The sequence below is a fragment of the Pundamilia nyererei genome, unplaced genomic scaffold, assembly GCF_000239375.1.
Source record: "Pundamilia nyererei isolate P.nyererei 1_Seehausen unplaced genomic scaffold, PunNye1.0 scaffold00063, whole genome shotgun sequence".
NCBI lineage: Eukaryota > Metazoa > Chordata > Actinopteri > Cichliformes > Cichlidae > Pundamilia > Pundamilia nyererei.
The window spans coordinates 1599154-1618221 of NW_005187464.1; the positions used below are offsets into that span (position 1 = coordinate 1599154).

General features: G+C 41.4%; 2 protein-coding genes across 2 annotated transcripts in view; both read left to right on the forward strand.

Annotated features, from left to right (window-relative positions):
- The first annotated feature begins 364 nt into the window (after positions 1-364).
- atp6v0a2a (ATPase H+ transporting V0 subunit a2a) lies at positions 365-13239 on the forward strand. The gene is made up of 20 exons (XM_013911387.1): positions 365-1064; positions 1357-1435; positions 1639-1736; positions 3871-4008; positions 4353-4450; positions 4571-4697; positions 4838-4920; positions 5005-5098; positions 5169-5381; positions 5844-5994; positions 6108-6247; positions 6333-6490; positions 6583-6673; positions 6758-6876; positions 8523-8733; positions 8829-8948; positions 9032-9154; positions 9411-9528; positions 9668-9839; positions 12410-13239. The coding sequence occupies exons 1-20, from the start codon at positions 954-956 to the stop codon at positions 12510-12512; spliced, it is 2547 nt and encodes an 848-aa protein (XP_013766841.1). The 5' UTR covers positions 365-953; the 3' UTR covers positions 12513-13239.
- Positions 13240-15143: 1904 nt separating this feature from the next.
- The window catches only part of osbp2a (oxysterol binding protein 2a), a 13978-nt gene continuing 10053 nt past the window's right edge, over positions 15144-19068 (forward strand). Inside the window, exons 1-2 of the mRNA XM_005735277.1 lie at positions 15144-15605; positions 16543-16748. Coding sequence (XP_005735334.1) covers positions 15445-15605; positions 16543-16748 — 367 coding nt within the window. The 5' untranslated portion in view covers positions 15144-15444. The remainder of the gene's footprint in view (positions 15606-16542; positions 16749-19068) is intronic.

The following is a 19068-nucleotide window of genomic DNA, read 5'->3' on the forward strand; positions in this document are numbered from 1 at the left end:
TCAGGACATTACATATATTCAAAACGATCAATAAATATTATATATAGTAATTATTTTTCTGTTTCCTTCTGCTACGTGTATGCTGTGTCACTCCTTCCTGGTTTAAGCAAAAGAGAAGAGGAGGAGACTTTTTTTTATTTAAAGCTTATTTTCATGATTATGTATTTTTGATATTAGTTTAGTTTGGTTTTTTTTTAATCATACCTGTGCCTGGTAAACTACTGCAGTGGGTATGTAGTGAGGTCACTCGGCTGCTACTGAGCTCCGAGGTAGCTTTTTTTTTAAAGATAAACTGAGAAAGACGGATTATTTCAGAGGATGCGACCGTACCTGGCAACCCGGGGGACGCAATCTGTGTCAATTGCCGGGCGACGTAGCGCGAATAAAGGCCGTAGCCTATTTCTGACTGTGGCTTATTTTTAACCGGCGAGGCCGCCTTTAGCCCCGTTTGTCTGCGTGACGGGTTGATAATTTATCCTCTAGCTTGCCTGTTGCTCGTTTCCATTTGTGTTGTGTCGTTTTTCGGGTTTTTTCTTTGTCTTTCTGTGTTTTTGCGCTGTGATGATGACAGGTGTCAGAGGTAAAGATTCCTCAGGATGACGCCTTTCTCCGCGATCGCTCCGCGTAAAAGGTGCATCGGGGAGCTTTCTTCCTTTGTTTTGCTGCTCTTTATTCAGTAGATACCCGGCGACCCTCCCGCTGAAAAACAAACCGGCGCAGTATGAGGACAGTCCCACCCCCCCTCTTGTGAAAATCGTAATTATTAATATGGATGCATTAATTAATCCCGGGGGCGAGGTAATTGGCTGAGGGGCTCATTTCGCTGATTTGTTGCGATGTCGTGTTTTCGCTTGTAGTGAACGGCTCGTCGTCCGCGTTCAGTAGGCTACCGTGGGGGGCAGGGGGGAGATTACGAGGCAGCGGAGGAGGATCTGTCTGTGTGGCAGATAAAGATGGTGTTCAGGAGTGAGGAGATGTGCTTGGCGCAATTGTTTCTGCAGTCCGGCTCTGAATATGACTGCATTAGTGAGCTCGGAGAGCTGGGGCTGGTCGAGTTCCGAGATGTAAGTAGACAAAACACTTCACTGCGTGAATGGAAGATGTGTGTCACCAGTTTAAAGAGTATTTGCATTTTGTCAACCGATTTAATTGATTATGCATGCATATTTAAGGGAGGGGAGCAAGACGGGGCATCTATCTAGATGATATACAGTGTCTATACCTGGCCAGCAAGAGGAGGATAGAGTTTTAATAATATAAAAAAAACACATCACTTTGCTGAACCTCACCATGATGTTAGTATGCATCATGCAGTAATCTGCATCCGTCTGACTTGTGATGCTCCTCTTGTTTCAGCTCAACCCGAGTGTCAGCTCATTCCAGCGGCGCTTCGTCAGCGAAATCAAGAGATGCGAGGAGATGGAGAGGATTCTGGGTAAGAACGGAGAGCACCTGGGATGCGTGCTCCAAACCCTGAGCACGCACCTGTACAGTTAATTTACTCGGGTAGCAAGAAAGTCGTGGTTGACTGTGCTTTGTAAAAAGTTTGCCCTCAGAGATTTAGGCTTCACCGCTTCCTCTGATGGCTAAGTAGTAATTAATATGAAAAACAAACAATCAGCAAATCTGTGTGCACAGGCTACCTCCTGAGGGAGATCCAGAAGGCTAAAATAGCCATTCCACAGGAGGATGAGAGTCCACTTGCTCCACCCCCAAGACAGGTCCTGGAGATCATGGTGAGTATATGCCAATATATTGGGAAGTGGGGGTAATGCAGGATTTACATTCATTTTAATACCCTACTCAGTGATTTTCCAGAACTCGACCCTCTAGTGCCATTTAGACATTTGTTTTTTTAATCAGAGGCTTTGATTGGCTTGTAACTTTCTGCCTCTAAACGCTACATTGTGATGTTTTGTTGTGAACAGTGGCTAACAGAGCTGCAGAAAACTTGAGGTGATGATGAAAATAGCTCAGGTGACGGTGAGGAGCCAGAATTCCTCTTGTTTTTTGATTGAAAACTATTATTAATTAATTACACTGGAATACCTGTTGTATATAAAGGAAACTGTATAGGTATGACAAGCACATATAGAGTCATGGACAAACAGTATTCCTGTATCTTCTTACTATAATATCTATTCTCTAACTCCTCGTAGATGCCCTAATCAACCTGGATGAGACTTGCTATATAAACTAGCTAGAGTAACAGGATTATCAAGCTCTAAATAGCATTTAGAACAAATTATAAATGATAAAACAAACAGTGATGTTACCTGTACGTTGTTGTTTGTAAATACATTTTTCTAAACAATTTTTAGTTTAGTGATTGCAATGTGTGACACTAAAAGTATCTGGAAGTAATTACTTTCTCTCATACGATGAAAACTGAGCTTGTAAAAAAAGAAAAATAATTATGTACTTATTGTTCATTTTTTTCTATCTTACTGTATGCATTGATATGATGAAGATAAAATTAACACACATGCCTATGGGGTTTTTTTTGTATGTGATCCAGAGCTTCAGGCCAGGCATGAACTACTCATAGGATTATCACAAATGACCCCATTGGCCCATTTTAGTCTCATGAGAGGGTTAAAGAAATAAAACATTCACATCTCTGTTTAAAAGCAATTTGTTTTTTCTCGTCGCTTATCAATTGCTGGATAAACGATTTGTTCATCTCATCATGATGTAGATATATTTCAGACATATTTAAGCTAGTCTATAAAGTTTGTCTGCACCGCACGAGTTTGTCTCAGCGATCCCACCAATAGAAGTGAATAGAATTCACTTCTTGAACTTAACTGCAGCTGATGACAAACGTGTTTTCATTTATTTTCAGCCTGTAGCCCATTATGACATCGTTTGTTGTTGGGTTTTGTGTTATACATAACTCAAGTGAAGGTTGCGTCTGCATACACGGCGGCGAAATGGTAGAAAATTGGTCCCAATATTCCAGTTTAGGCTCTCCATTTACCAAAACCAGTTAAAATGTTATTTCTTGTTTTTAATAGTCTCAGTGGTTTAAACTTTTGAAACCCTACAATCCTGCCAGAGCACAGAGGTGTACGAGCCAGCTCCTCTTAGAGCCAGGCTTTGAAAGCAGAGGCGATCGAGTCTTTTCAGTGTTGGCACAACCTGCCTTTTTGCAGTGAGCTGCCCAGTTTCTCAGTCATTTTAAAACGCTTTTGAAAACCTACTTTTCTCATTTTCCTTTCGGGTCCAGTCGAGCAGAGTACCCTTTCTTTTATTATGCAAATGCAGTCTTAGAAATAAACTTTGACTTGAATCTGCTGGTTCACCAAGTTAACTGAACAGTTTTTCAGCTGATGAACTGAGACCTAAAGGCTCACTCACCCAAAAAGCAAATATTCTCCACATAGATAAACTAGAAACTAGGTAGCATTGGCTTTGTGGTGCACAACGTGACAAAAATGATCATAATATTTTTTAAAAAGCAGCAATGTGCCATTTCACAAATCATGACCCGGTTACTCGGAAATCCACAAGGGTTGTGAGCAGTTTCATGTGAGAACTGCTTCTTTTGCTACTAAAATGCTGTCAAGGCTTGCAGCCTTTAATCGAATCCTCCTGCCTCAGCAGCAGACCGAGCCTGCTGTTGATTGTTGCAGTTGGGAGCGAATCACAGCTGACCCATATCTGATTGTCTAAAATGACAGACACTCAAATATGGGTCACTCTTTCACGGCGTCACAAGCACAAGCCTCTCATCGCTGCTGCACGCATGCTTCCTGCACGCATGCTTCCTGCACACTGGCGTGGTTGCCTGAATGAAATAAAATACTGTGAGTAGATTTATTCATTTATTTTTTTATTTATTTTTGGTGTGTTCCTTGTCATGTACAGGAGCAGCTTCAAAGGCTGGAGATGGAGCTGAGCGAGGTGGCGAAGAACAAAGAGAAGCTTCAGAGGAACCTCCTCGAGCTCACCGAATACACGCACATGCTGAAGATCACGCGGACCTTCATCCACAGCCGCTCCAGAGTGAGTGCGTTTCCGTCTCTTTGATCTTTTCTCGCATCAGTTTCTTGCTCCTTGCTCCTTCGGCGAGGCGCCTACCCTCGCCTCCCCGGCAGCATCTTGTTTTCTTGTCGCTGACATGTTTTATTTCCCTCAGTGACAGAGCTGGAACTAATGCTGACTTTAATTAATAACACGGTCACAGTGCAGCTGTTACCAGCGCCACCTGACTCACCCGGGCTGTGAGACAGTCAGCTGTGAGAGTAAACATTACAGTCCAGCGTGTGAACATTACATCAGCTTTGTGTGCTAGAAGTGTGCGAGGATGGAAGCCGTCATAAATGAAACATGTTCCTTTTTATAATTAGCATGAGGCTCTTGGTAACCAGTATGAAGAGTTCCCCACCATGGAGACAGACTCGGTCACAGGATCCACTGGCATGCAGAGGCTCGGCGCCAAGCTCGGGTGAGCTCCGTATTATTTATGTATTCACAGCCACTCGACCAGATGTCGTAAAGTTCCTCCACGGACATTTTTAAAACGAAAAACAAAAGCAAAACCTTACCTGATCTGTCCTGGGTGTAGGTTTGTTTCGGGTCTGATCCAGCGGGTGAAGGTGGAGGCCTTTGAGCGGATGTTGTGGAGAGTGTGTAAGGGTTACACCATCCTCAGCTACGCAGAAGTCGACGAAAACCTGGCCGATCTTGACACTGTAAGTCGTTTGAATGTCGTCTTAATGTTGTGAGGAAATCTAATAATTACACTGCAGGTAAGAATTAGCTGACGTGTTCTGTTAGCGTGAGCTCAGCATGAGTACTTTAGTGTCAACGGGTCTGAACTGTGCTGTTTCAGGGTGAGATAAGCAAAAGTGTGGTGTTTCTCATCTCGTTCTGGGGAGACCAAATTGGACAGAAAGTGCAAAAAATCTGCGATTGGTAAGAATTAGCCAGCTTTACCCTTTAATAGTCACTATATTCTCCATCATTATCAGCCTGGACATCTGCCTTTGTTTCCCTCAGTTACCACTGCCACCTTTATCCACACCCTGAGAATGATGAGGAGCGAGCCGATGTGTTGGACAGCTTAAGGACGCGCATCCAAGACCTTAACAATGTAGGACTGAAGCCCTTTTTAATCATCGCAAGTTCAGAGCTGGCTTGTAGTTAACTGCTGTGTCCTGCAGGTGCTTCATCGCACTGAAGACTACTTGAGGCAGGTTCTGCAGAAGGCCTCAGAATCTGTCTATACCTGGGTGGTGCAGGTGAAAAAGATGAAAGCCATCTATCACATCCTCAACCTCTGCAGCTTCGATGTCACCAACAAGTGTCTGATTGCCGAGGTGTGGTGTCCCGTCAGTGACCTCGCAAACCTGAGGGGGGCGCTAGAAGAAGGCTCAGTGAGTACAACGTTCTGAGTTTAAACGCTGAATATTTATTGCTATTATTCAAACAAAATAATTTTAATGCTCCCCAAATTGTAAGATTTTACAATTTTATCCTTAGTCTGGCATTTAAATTAATAAGTTAGAATTGTTCGAATCACACTAATGTTTTCCCCGAGGACTCTGTGTACTGTACTGTAAAACAAAATGTTTCTTGTTTTTTTCTCTTGGCATTATTATCTGCAGCATTTGTTTTTCCAGGTTTTTGCTTCAGTAGGCACTTTTTTCTCTTCTTGTACCATTCCTCCTGCTTTATTCAGCTTATTTGGTTGCTTTAATATAAAATCTCTCACCTAGAAAAGAACAAATGTTCCTGTGATTACCTGACTATAATAATGAAGTTAAGGGCCAGAAAGGTTTAGAATATCACAGGTCTATAAAATGCCCCTGTTGATGTTGTACGTCTTTTATCATCAGAGAAAAGGTGACGCCACCGTACCGTCTTTTGTAAATCGCATCCCGAGCACTGACACTCCGCCCACCCTCTTAAGATCCAACAAGTTTACTGCTGGTTTTCAGAGCATTGTGGAGGCCTATGGGGTGGGGGACTATCGCGAGGTAAGCCCAGGTAAGAAGAAGTAGTCATACTGTGTTTTTGTGAATAGCAGCAAAAGCATCTCTTTGTTTTCTTTCGAAAGGAGCTCAGAATAAATAAGCTGATCATGTTTCCATCATCAACAGCTCCCTACACCATCATCACATTCCCGTTTCTGTTTGCTGTGATGTTTGGTGACCTCGGCCACGGGATGGTGATGAGCCTCTTCGCCTTGTGGATGGTGCTGATGGAAAAAAAGCAGAAGAAGAAACGCTCCAGTAATGAGGTGGGAATGACCTGTTATGATCATCTATAATGCAGAGCTGGAGTATCGTAAATCAGCTTGGGCTTATCATTTTCATTGCTCTCAGATATGGGCTACGTTTTTCAGCGGTCGCTACATCATCCTGATGATGGGGCTTTTTTCCATCTACACCGGCCTCATTTACAACGACTGTTTCTCCAAGTCTCTTAATATATTTGGCTCTGGCTGGAGCATCAAGGCTATGTTCACTCATAGTCAGTGGACGTGAGTTATCAGTGCAAACGCACACTTAAACATATCAGTGCACGAAGTCCTTTTACTTGTTTCTAATTTATTTTTGTCTTTTTACTCTGTAGAAACAAAACGCTCCAAACAAATGCTTTGCTCACATTAGACCCTAATGTCAGTGGTGTTTTTAATGGACCGTACCCATTTGGCATCGATCCTGTGAGTAACTGCACTTAGGCATCATACTCAAAATACAACCTCCTTCTGTCATTTTCACTGAAATGCTTTTTAATACACCATCAGATATGGAACCTGGCAGTGAACCGTCTGTCCTTCCTCAACTCTTACAAGATGAAGATGTCAGTTGTCATCGGAGTCATTCACATGAGCTTCGGTGTGGTTCTGAGTGTCTTCAACCATTTGTAAGTGGCTCAGAAAATAGTTTTTACTTCATATATCTCCCTCTTTGGCTCTCGCATCTTTCCCCTCTCCCTCCCTTATCTTGCCTGCTGCTGCTTCTATGTGTTTGTCTAGTCTCGTCTAACTCTAACCCTCAAAGAGTTTCTCAGTCTTGTTCTCTAAAACCTAAAGAATTATGGATTTGATCAACTGGTCCCGTAATGGAATTGACACCCTGCTGGGCTTGGGAGAGCCCGATTGTCCTGCGGAGACGTTTGCTGCCGGATACTCGATGGTCGGTTGCGTCGTGTGTCTGGCGACACTCTCGATGGAGGACAATAAACGACACCTACCAATTTGGAACCATGATTGCAGAGTTCGGGCTGATTGGAGCTGGCTTGGACCTGGCTTATCGAAGAACAAGAAGCGGCTACAGCTGTTCAAAATCCCATAAGGCTGGCCGACATGATAGACGATTGGGCTGTGAGTACTCAGACTGTTTTGAACGCAATATGGATAAGATCTTGGAGAAGAACAACGGGAATTGAGAGAACTGGTGACCAGTGATGGACACTAGACCAACTGTAAAAATTGGATGCAGTTGTTCGCACGAAACCCAAACATTCACCATCTTCACTCATGCGGCCCCCCTGGTGCCAGCTGAAGGCCTGCCAAGGTTGAAGCTGACTGGAACAACAAATTCTTCCCATGATAACAGGATTGTTGTCAGAACTCTTTGTACCTCCTTCAAGGCCACCTGAGTCCACTGGAGACTGTTGACTGACGCTTAACCGGGCGTGGTGACACTTTCTCTCAGCTGAACACAGGATACACACACAGACACAGACACACATGTACACGCACGAAACACATACACTGATACGCCCTCACTATCACCCTCCCTACCCCGAATCCAACGCCTCCTCCCATGCTTACCTCCCATCCGATGTGGACACCGGATCAGCTGGAGGTGCAATCGAAGATTGCAGCGGTCCCAGATCAGCTGTACACACTGGAACACTTTCCCATGTTGCTTGTCTGTGTTTTATTGTGCTATGGTGTGTTGATATCTGTGCATTCCTGTATTATCCTTTTGTGTTACACATTTCAATGTTTTTTTTCCCCCTAGCCTGACCTGTCTCCCCAATGTGATGTTTGTGTATTGTATGTATGGTTGGCAAGGTCTGTCATCTCGGTTGTGGGAAACTGCAACTGAAAAATAAAGGCTATCTCATCATCATCATCATCATCATCTGCTACCAGGCCATGTTGACAAAGAAGTAATGAAGTTTGGTGATCAGAGTTCTGCTGGAAGATGATGGCTAGGAATCATACCTGGAATTCTTTTCTTTCAGTGCCTCCTGGGATGTGAATCTACTCAGATTCACATCCCAGGAGGCACTGAAAGAAAAGAATTCCAGTGACGATCTTTGAGATTTGGGATTTAAAGTGGTAGCAACTCAGAAACCAAAGAATATTACTAAGCTGTAGAATACAATAAAAAGCTGCAGTATTGCCGTTTTGCATTACATCAGCACACGTGTGCAGGCAGTGACACACACATAGCATTCCTGCTATGGTCTTATTACTCACAAACTACTTTATTTTTTTGTTTACATTAAGTCATAACACTTTTTCTTTTATCCCTGTACACTTTTTCTCCCTTCAGGCACTTCCGACAGAAGTTCAACGTCTACCTGCTGTTTCTTCCTGAGCTGCTCTTCCTGCTGTGTCTCTTTGGCTATTTGGTTTTCATGATTTTATACAAGTGGTTGATGTTTGATGCACGTTACTCCAGCCAGGCGCCCAGCATCCTCATCCACTTCATCAACATGTTTGTCATGCAGGGGAAGGATATCACTCGTCTATACCCAGGGCAGGTATGTGTCCTGGTAATAATAATCTGTCGATCGGCTTCTATTCGGGTGGATACTCATTATAGCATGAGTTTAAGCATGCCGCCTTGCTTCCACAGATTGGCCTGCAAATCTTCCTACTTGTCATAGCGATGCTGTCAGTTCCTGTGCTGCTGTTCGGAAAACCTCTCTACTTGTATTGGCTCTACCGTGGAGGCAAAGGGCTGCGCAGACGCAGAGTGAGTCTAGTCCAAAATACCGCAGTCTGTTATTTTGGATCTTTATTCAGTACCTAAAAATAGTATTTGTTACCACACCTCAGGGTTATGAGAGGGTGAGGCGTGTAAGCGAGGATGACGGCTCCACAGCACCATCCTATGATGATGATGATGATGAAGAGGAGGGACTTGATGAAGTGACCAACAGAGAAGCTCTTCCCAAAGAGGTCAGAGAAAAATGATCTCTTACATTAAGGAATCTGTCGGTTTAAGTGTGATTCAGTGTGTCTTCATTTTTCTATCCACCTTGCTAATTGTACCTGTGGTATTCAGCATTAGACAAGACAAAGTAGGGCAGCAGAACAGGGCCACCAGTGGAGCTAATTCAGTACCAGCATTACAGCATACGTTAATAAATCCTAACCTTTTTTAACAGTAGGAATTAGGCTTAATATTTTATACATAATCTGAACTGTTTTGCAGTTTGACTTTGCAGATGTGCTGCTGCACCAGGTCATTCACACCATAGAGTACTGCCTGGGCTGCATTTCCAACACTGCGTCCTACCTGCGTCTCTGGGCACTCAGCCTGGCTCATGCCCGTAAGTGCATTCAGGTCAAGCCGTCTTCCCACGAGCTGCCTGTGCCTCTTTCTTTCTGCTTACTATGCAATTCTCGACATTTGGTACGCCTTCATTTTTGTAAATCTCATTTGTTGTGCGCTGTTTCTGTCGGCTTCAGAGCTGTCGGAGGTGCTGTGGGACATGGTAATGCGCCTGGGTTTCAGGATCACCACAAAAGTCGGTGTAGTGCTTTTGGTCCCTGTGTTCGGCCTCTTCGCCACGCTTACGGTGTCTATCCTGCTCGTCATGGAAGGCTTATCAGCGTTCCTCCACGCTCTCCGACTTCACTGGTGAGGCTGTGTGCTCCTCTTTATTGCACTGGCTAATCTGTATGTGATTTTTCTTCATACAGACAGATAAACTATATAAACAAAAGTGGACCATACTTCTTAACCTTTGAATTTAGATGTTTTTTGTCGCACTGCCACAGGTGTATAAATTCATGTCCCATGATCATGCAGTCTGTTTTTGCAAACGTGTGAAAGAATGGGTCGTTCTACAGAGCTCGCTGAATTTCACGATCAACTGAAAGATGTGTTACTTCACAGTGGAACGGTGGAACCACCGACACTCTCTGACTCAGTAACTGCAGAGTTCCAAACTTCGTCTGATATTAACATCAGCACAAAAACTGTGCACTGGGAGCTTCATGGCATGCGCGACTGAGCAGCTCCTGTAGGTGTAATGTGTAGGTTGGTCCCTACTTATGTTGATGAACCTAGCATGAGCAACACCACAAACCAAAGCATTGATGGGATATTTATACATAATATAGCTACATTTCAGTGCCAGTCCCTAGAGCTGCAGTGTCAAACATAAGGCCCAGGGGCCAGAATTGGCCTGAAAGACTCCAACCTCACTCAAAGCGATGTTTTAAAAATTTTGACACTTCACATTTTCCAAAACCTCTCAGTGAGCCTGACAAAGTCTTCCCCTATGTCCATTTATGCTACACCAAAGTAATGAAGTATAGATAAACAATTTAATTACCAATAAGCTACCAGAACTTTTTTTTTTATAACTTAAAACATTTATATCCCAAAGAGTTCTGCTGACAGATGTCTTACATTTACTACATGAACATTTGTTATCATATAGAAAAAACAGTGATAGACTGTAAAAATTGCACTTCTTTTTCATATATCAAGATATCTGAGCAATCCAGTATGTAGTTAAACTTCCTCACACTGACAGAAAGGGGGGTTTCATTGGTCTGACCCACTTAAGATCAATGTGGTCTGCAATGTTAAATGAGATTGGCACTCCTCCCCTAAAGCCTAGGCGTTTAAAATACTTAAATATTAACACAATTAGCAAAAACAGTACAAGCTTAAAGTCATAAATCAACAGAAAAGGCTGTTTTCCCAAATGAGTTTAAATATCTCGTATAAGAGTGCAGAGGTAGTGGTACTGTTTGTTTGTGTTCTTGAGCTAAAAACTCATATAAGCCTGATTATGTAAGGAAGTAAAAAATTGTATTTATATAGCACCTATCAAGACAAATATCACAAAGTGCTTCACAGCAAAAAATGATGAACAACAAAAACGTACAAAAATAAAAAGTTACCAGGCAAGTTTTAAAAGATGCATTTTTATCTGCATTTTTAACTCATTCACTGCCATTGACGTCTATAGCCGTCAATTGCAGTGCATGAGTCAATGGGTTTAACTCATTCACTGCCAATGGCTGGCAGTGAATGAGTTAAAGAAAGTACAGAGTCCACCGATTTTAGATTAGAGAAAGTTCCAGTCTGTGGGCCTCTGTGGCAAAAGCTCAGTAACTGTAGCTTCGTGATGAGTTTATGATCAACAATCTTTTGAAATAATGATTGTCTAACATTTTTAATCTCCTTTTCATTTGTGAATCATTATAAGAGGCTTGGTTGATGTAGCTTTTGGTTTTGAACAAGAGCTGAAACATTAACTTACACGTGAAGATGTCAGGAAACTTTTTCCGGCATGAAATAACCTCTAAGAAGTCTTAATGCAGGGACTTTTTTTTATTGTTGCTGTTGTTGTTTTTTGTTTTGTTTTGTTGAGTCATTGAGCCTTAAAGAAGAGGCAAACTTACAGTTTCCTTAATGTTGAGTGTAAGACTGAGTTTACTATGATGCTGTAGACTGTAACTGTCATCCTTTCATTTTTTGGACCCAAATACAAACTAAAAACACAATTTAAAATAAGTACAAGCCATAAACTAAACAGCAAAAAGCCAAAAATCAGCTGTGAATCGAGATAGTTCTGGAGTCAAAAGGCTCACAGGAGGAAAATCCAGTGAAAATAATAAGGAAGACAGGGCTGAGTGTACACAGAGGATTAATTTGGGATGGTAAACAAGAGAAATGAGACACAAATGAAAGCAATTACACGCAGCTGAAGACAGTTAGGGCAGATAATCATGAAGCAGGAAGTTAAACTAGTGCAAGAGGTGAAAGAAAGCTTCAGACAGGAAATAAACAAAAGAAAACATTGGAGACAAGACTAGCCCTAAACGTAATAACATAGAGCATACAAACAAGACAGGGAGACAGTGGGAAGACTACAAATATAATAATATCAAACCAGTAATCAATGCTATGACTGCTAGAAACACATGTGAATGTATTCACCTGTTTACCCATGAAAACATGCAAATATTATTTTCTTCAGTTCTTTTATTTTCATGTAGCTAAACTGGAAGCTCACGTGTCTTCACTATTAAAGCAGCAGATAAGTTGAATGATATAATCATGCCTGTTATTTAGCTATAAAGCAAAAGCATCAGTTATGATAATACTGAGTTGAAAATCAAGTGTGCCTTCATCGTTAATTAGTCCACCTTTGTTAAAGTGATCTCTCTCACTTTTCTGTTTGATCTCAGGGTGGAGTTTCAGAACAAATTCTACCACGGGACCGGTGTCAAGTTTGTGCCCTTCGACTTCTCCCTGCTGCCCTCCGTTTTTGAGCAAGACGGCTTACTTTGAAACCTCTGAATTACCGGATATGACTGGAAACAGACTTTACAGTTCGGAAGGTTACTGGAAGTTGGAACAATTCGCACTGTGATAAACAAACCTTCAAGACAATTGATTTGAAAGTCATTCTTGTAGCAGCGTTTTTCACCACGACAGTTTTTAAATGTTATCGGCTGTGCTGACTGCCTTACTACTGCACCCAGCAGACTTCTGAGTATACAGAGGCTCGCGGTCCTTGTTCTGCTATTTGGGTTTTGTAGGTGAAACATTGCTCAGCACTACTCATCGCACCAGTTGGGTTTGATTTAAATATTTCATTTACACTGTGCTGTGTAAACTGGTTTTTGCATTACTTACAACATGGTATTTAAACAGTTAATACAGTGCAACGTAAAGTTTCAGATGTTACAGCAGCGTCTAAAAACCATATCAAGCATCCTGATGTAGTGCCATAGAGATTTTTTTTGTTGTTGTTGTTGTTTTTTTATGACGATATCTAATAATGGGATGCCTCTGGGTTTGTTTGTTTTTTAAATTTCTTCTCCTTGTGATGAAAGAAGTACTTTTAGGCAGTAAATTTAAAGACAAATTAAACCATTGCAACCCTTTTTTGTGAGGCTGTCACAACGCACTTTGCAGAAATGATTGTAGAAATTGAAAGTTTTCACAGATAACTGCGATGATGCCAAATGAAAATAATCAACTTTGCTGTTTGCTTATTTACTTATTAATGCATTTATTTAAATATAACCTCCCCTGTAATCTATAGAAGAAGAAAAAACACTGAAATACTACAGAAAAAAAAGACAAAAAGTCTTAGGTCTTTCTTCCTTTGATGATACCGCTTATTGCATTTGTTAATGATAATTAATCATGGTATTTATTTAAATTATCGTCCGTACAATAATAGTTGAATATTTTACCATTTTGACGTGTTAAATAAAGGTTCCAAGAAATGCAAGCAAAAATAAAAATGTTTGTTGTGATTTCACTGGCTCTGTGATGCACACATTTTACTGGAATTTTTTAAAATGTCAGTTTAATTACACTAAAAACCTGCTTCAGGTCATTTTTAGTCAAAATCTGAAGTGATTAATAAGCTTATGAAAAAATAAAGCTATAAATCAAAATAATTAATTAATGTTTAATGAAATATTTTGCATATATGCAAATATGTGCATCTATTTGTGTATAATATGTCACTTTGGTGGTATATTATAGTAATACTAATAATACAAACAAAGGAATAGCTTTAAACGTACACTCACCTTTTCAACAGACAATAATCTAACCAATCAAATTTCAGCAAACTATTCCATTTAGGGGTGTAGACCACACTGCATTTGCATTTATTTTTTTGGGTTGTGGGATTTTGTCAAACAACCATCTCCAGGGTATACAGGAAAAACAGAAAACACCAATTCTCTGAATGAAAATGCCTTTTTTAATGTCAGAGGAGAATGTCCAGACTGCTTCAGACTAACAGGAAAACACTTGTAACCACTTATTACAGTCAGGGTATGCACAAGAGCACTTTTGGATGTACAGCATATTGAACCTTGAAGCAGATGGACGACAGCAGAAGACCACACTGGATGCGACTTCAGATAAAAACTGCATCAAAACTGAGCAACAAACCTGCAGCAACATGTCAACATGGATCGAAATCTGTGTGGGATGTTTCCAGCAACGTGTTGAATCTATTCTGTGAAGAATTAAGGCAGTTCTAATGCTGCTGAGTATGTATTTAATTAGAAGGCAAATGCAAAAAATTAATACCTTCATCTTAAAAATAATTTTCATGCATTTATCATTTTAGTAGAATTTACTTAGTATTTAAATAAGAGGGTCTGTTATTCTGTAAGCGTTGCGGGAGCAAGAGCACCCACTTATTGTTCTAAGACAGAATAAGAGTCCAAAAATCCAGAACTTTAATCAAAAACAGGCAGTGGTTACATACGGGGAATCAGACACCATTAACAAACAATCCAAATGAGGAGCAAGCAACATGTAAATTCTATGAAACATCCAGAAGCACAGAAGGAATATAAAGAACACTGGACTACAAAAAGCAGACGATGATCTGCGAATAAAGGAAGTCTATGATTATATTCAATATAGGTGGCATGAAAGTAGACAGGACAAATCACAAAGAAGGCAACATAAGACAGAAAGTGACAACAGAAGAGAAGAAGAAAACAAAAACTGCTACTTGACATACTCAATATAAAATAAGAGGACTGCATATAAGCTTGAATATCTGTTAAAGCAGTCCCACCCCATTTAATAAACTCTGGAAACGCCCCTGACAGGCACGTAAAGAAGCAACGGTGTCCTCTTTCGGCGTCACGCTCGCAGTGCACCTGAGGGCCCATAGAGGAAGTAATCTTTTAACTCTGAATTATAAAACTTCTGCCTCCGGAGTGTGTTTCAGCTCACAACCCCGACAACAATTTCTAAATTAAGACTTCTGTAAATGTGATTCGGTGGTTTTGCAATGATTTTCTGCAGCGATGTAGAAATATGCCATATGCCACACGTGCACGCGCGCACACACAAACCCGCATCCTTATGCTACAACCCTGCGAGAAGGACGTCATCACTCTCCCCCCCCCTCCTTCACATCCTCTGCCTCTGTCCCTGCACGCAGTCAAAGTGCAACCTCTGAGTAGTTTCGTGCAATAATATGCTCTGTTGTTCCGCCCTGGCTCCTGAAACAGCCGACATTTTCAAAGTGTCTCCGGGTGGAGGGGCACACTGCCTCATCACCACACAGCTGCAAGCAGGCAGTAGCTTAAGCGAAGGGTACAGTGTTGCAGTGCAATAATCTGGCTCACTCGCAGCTAGCTTATCGGTACAGCTGTTGACTGGCAGCAAGTCCACTGAAACTGCACCGACTCTCCTCCGTCCATCCCGCCGGAGCACCGGCCGAGAGGGGCAAATGAACGAGCTGATGAAGAGTTTACCCTCCCCGACTCTGCCCGGGCTGCACCTCCCGTCCGTGGATACCCACAAAGGCTGGCTCTTTAAATGGACCAACTACCTGAAGGGCTACCAGAGGCGGTGGTTCGTGCTCAGTAACGGCCTGCTGTCCTACTACAGGTGACGGTGATTTACTCAGTTAATAATATCAGAAATAATAATGGAAGCTGTTAGCAGCATGTCAGAAATTAGTTTTATTTAAAAGGAAATTAAACTTTTTTGCATACCTTATCTGGAGGAAGAGGTTTAGTAACAGCAGCCTAAATAAATAAATAAATGAAAATCACATGAGTCATAACTACAATGAGATGACCCGTGAACGATGTTAAAAACTATATAAGTTTAAACATGGTGTCTAATAGCACTTATTACGTCTATCTATCTATAAATAGATAGATGCTGTCTCTAAGAATAACTTTATTGATCCCAACAGGAAATTCATATTTCTTGAAATATCATATCATAGAAGTCCTCTATAGTATTATATTCTATAATAGAGTGCTAGATATATTAATTATTACATTATTATATATAATAAGGTAATAAATATCTATCTAGTGAACAGCAATCTAGTCTTTCTAGAGGGACTGGACCTAGCATAATACAACTAATAATATATAACATAGTATTCATATAATTTTATATGTAGTCTCTATGTAGATAGATAGGCAGACAGACAGAGAGGATAGATAGATAGATAGATAGATAGATAGATAGATAGATAGATAGATAGATAGATAGATAGATAGATAGATAGATAGATAGATAGATAGACGAACGGGCGGACGGATGGACAGAAATTTAGCCTTGTAAGTCATGCAAGGCAAAGCTCTCATTGTTAACCTACAGTACATATTGTCCAGAGTTGTCTCCTGAGGGAAACTTAAACTTGTTTGGTATGACACTTATTGCGACTCTTTTAAAACTGAAATAAGTCAAAAATGGAGCTGCTCCATTTTATAAATGGCGCACATCAGCATGGAGCTGAGCAGAGAGGCTGGTGTATTCTTGCTTTTTTTTTTGTTCTGCTGTTACACGCTGCTGTTATTCCCCTCAGGACTCAGGCAGAGATGGCACACACTTGTCGGGGAACAATTCCCCTGGCGACGGCGCACATCGAGGTGGGCGACACCTGCCACTTGGTGTTAACCAGCGGAGGCCGGAGTTACCACCTGAAGGCCACCTCCGAGGGAGAGTGCCAGAAATGGGTGTCAGCACTGCAACAGGCCAAAGCCAACGCCACTCTCCTCATGCATCACTCAGGTGAGACAGGCATGTTATACTCTTTGTGATTCGTGTTTTTGGACAGTAAATTTTAGTGTAGTGTTAGTGTTACTGTTCTGTCATGGTACCTTTATTTTATGGGGGTTTTTTGTTGTTGTTTTGGGGTTTGGGTTTTTTGGGGGAGATTTAAACAAAAACACCCACACCAGAATTTGCACTTTAAAGGAACAGCATGGTTCAGCCGAGAAGCTCTGAAGCAGTCAAACTAATTTTAGCTGTAACCTGAATGCAGGCTGACACAACCAAGACCCATTTTCCTAAATGCATATTAGATTTCTACACATTCTCTGTGCTGACTTTATAGTTATGTAAACAGAAGGACACAAGGTGGCAGTGTTATTCAGTATGTCCTTATGAGAACAGTCCGTTGGGGGCAAGGGGTGTGATTAAAGGTAAAAAGAGGAAGCTGTATTTAATCTTGTCATATTAAATTACACCTCACCTTCAGCTATGATCATTCTAATACTCCCTTTTTTTTACCTTCAGACAAATAGAGCATCTTTCTGTCTTACACAAATGCAGAATCACACATGCAGCTACCGCCACCTACCCTCCCCACCACGCTGTCTCCTTTCTCCCTCCCCGTCTCCTTCACTATGACGACAGTGAGTGCTGAATGAAATGACCTTCCTGTAGACTCCTCCTCCCCTTTCTGAAAGCAGGAGGGGTAAGAGAAAAAAAAAAGAGAGAGCAGGAGGGTGTGAGCATTTTCATTGAAAATATTTTTCCACTATACACTCTGTGGACAATAGGAAGACACGAGGGCAGCCTTTTTCAGTGACTGTGTCACCTTGTAAGTAGCCTGCTCATTATATTACCAGTGGCAGGATTAGAAGTGAGACAGTCGCCGTGCATTTGCTTGCATGCTTTTTTTGCATCCATGTATGCATTAGTAATCATAGCTTTATGTTTATGGAGTTCAGTAAGTTGGGCAGTCCCTTTAATTTACTGCACATGCACAGCAGAGCCGTCGTCAACCGTCTCTGTGTACGTTGCCTAGTTCGATTTGATGTCTGCAACACCCAAAAATGTTGTGTAAAATGTTCGAACTCGGAAGGACTGATGTGTGAGATGTACATGAAATACTGGTTCAAATATAGAGCTTAGCCCATTTACACTGTTTTATGCATTTTAAGACTTCCAGAAATGGTCTTAAAGTGCTGCTGCTCCATGTTTTTGGGTAATTATTTTCATCATAGGTTTATGTTCCATATATTATGTGTCGTTCACACAGCTGTGGCTGATGTGCTTGTGTGCATGTGTAAGAAGAGACAGTGCCTTGTGTTTTTTGGTGTGATGTGATTATAGATTATCATCGAGTGAGCTTTTTCATCTGGGCTCATTAGCGGGACAAATTAATTGGCTAAAAGTCGATTCGAACAGCATCTGTCTGTCTTATAATAGCTATTACTAAAATCTTTAGGCTCCTCTGAAATATGTATAAATAGGTGTGTTGTGAAAAAATAATGTTTCCCGCTGGTGTTGAAGACAAGATGAAAGCGTGAGGATGAATCCAAATAGCCTGTCCTGGAGCCGGCTTTCAGCACACACAGTCAGACTTTAAATGGTTTTTCCATGCTGAGGAAGCTTACAGTGCATCCCCTGATTTTTAACTCTCTCCTCCCACACTGTGTCCATATTGATGCTCCCGCTATCACCTGTGGGTGTTTTCTTTTTTTTTTTTTAAATGATTCAACGATGAGTCACCAATTGAACTCTCCAAAGTCCTGTGTGGAAAATAACCAGTCAGTGCATAGACTAGACCAGTATCCCTCTGCCCTACATGTATACTGTTATTCTATGTCCGAGCACTTCCATATAAAAACATCGGATGGCAGATGGCCTCAGATCGCAGATTCATCGCGTCTTAACACCTTGAGCTCCACCAGCAGAGTGCGATTATTCTCTCTCTATATATATGTGGGTCATGAAACCATTACAGATGCCTGAAGGATTTTTCACCCTCTCATTTTTAATCTTCTCCTCCAGAGACGTTCTTAATCCACTTTGCCCTGATTGTTTTCATTTCTTTGCCCCTTTAGATTGAAGTAGTTTATGTCCCGTACATAGGCAAGGCTTTCTTTCAAGCACAGCAGGACCTAGAAAAGTTTCATTGCATAGGATGGAAGCAGTTACATGAACTTAAAGCTAGGTTGTTTGCTTTGGCATTCATTGCTCGCTATAGATATGGGTCTGTTTTTATACTGCATAAGAAGTTTTAATAGAGCACAGAATTGTGAGCAGGCGCATCATTCAATCTTCAAAGTGCTTATGCAAAGAAAATGAATATATATATATA

What these genes read in the sequence shown, in the direction of transcription:
- atp6v0a2a (XM_013911387.1), top strand. Translation starts at nt 954, where the DNA reads ATGGTGTTCAGGAGTGAGGAGATGTGCTTGGCGCAATTGTTTCTGCAG. An exon ending in GCATCCAAGACCTTAACAAT is followed by an intron (nt 5,099 to 5,168) that starts GTAGGACTGAAG and finishes TGTGTCCTGCAG; the next exon opens with GTGCTTCATCGCACTGAAGA. An exon ending in ACTCAGCCTGGCTCATGCCC is followed by an intron (nt 9,529 to 9,667) that starts GTAAGTGCATTC and finishes TGTCGGCTTCAG; the next exon opens with AGCTGTCGGAGGTGCTGTGG.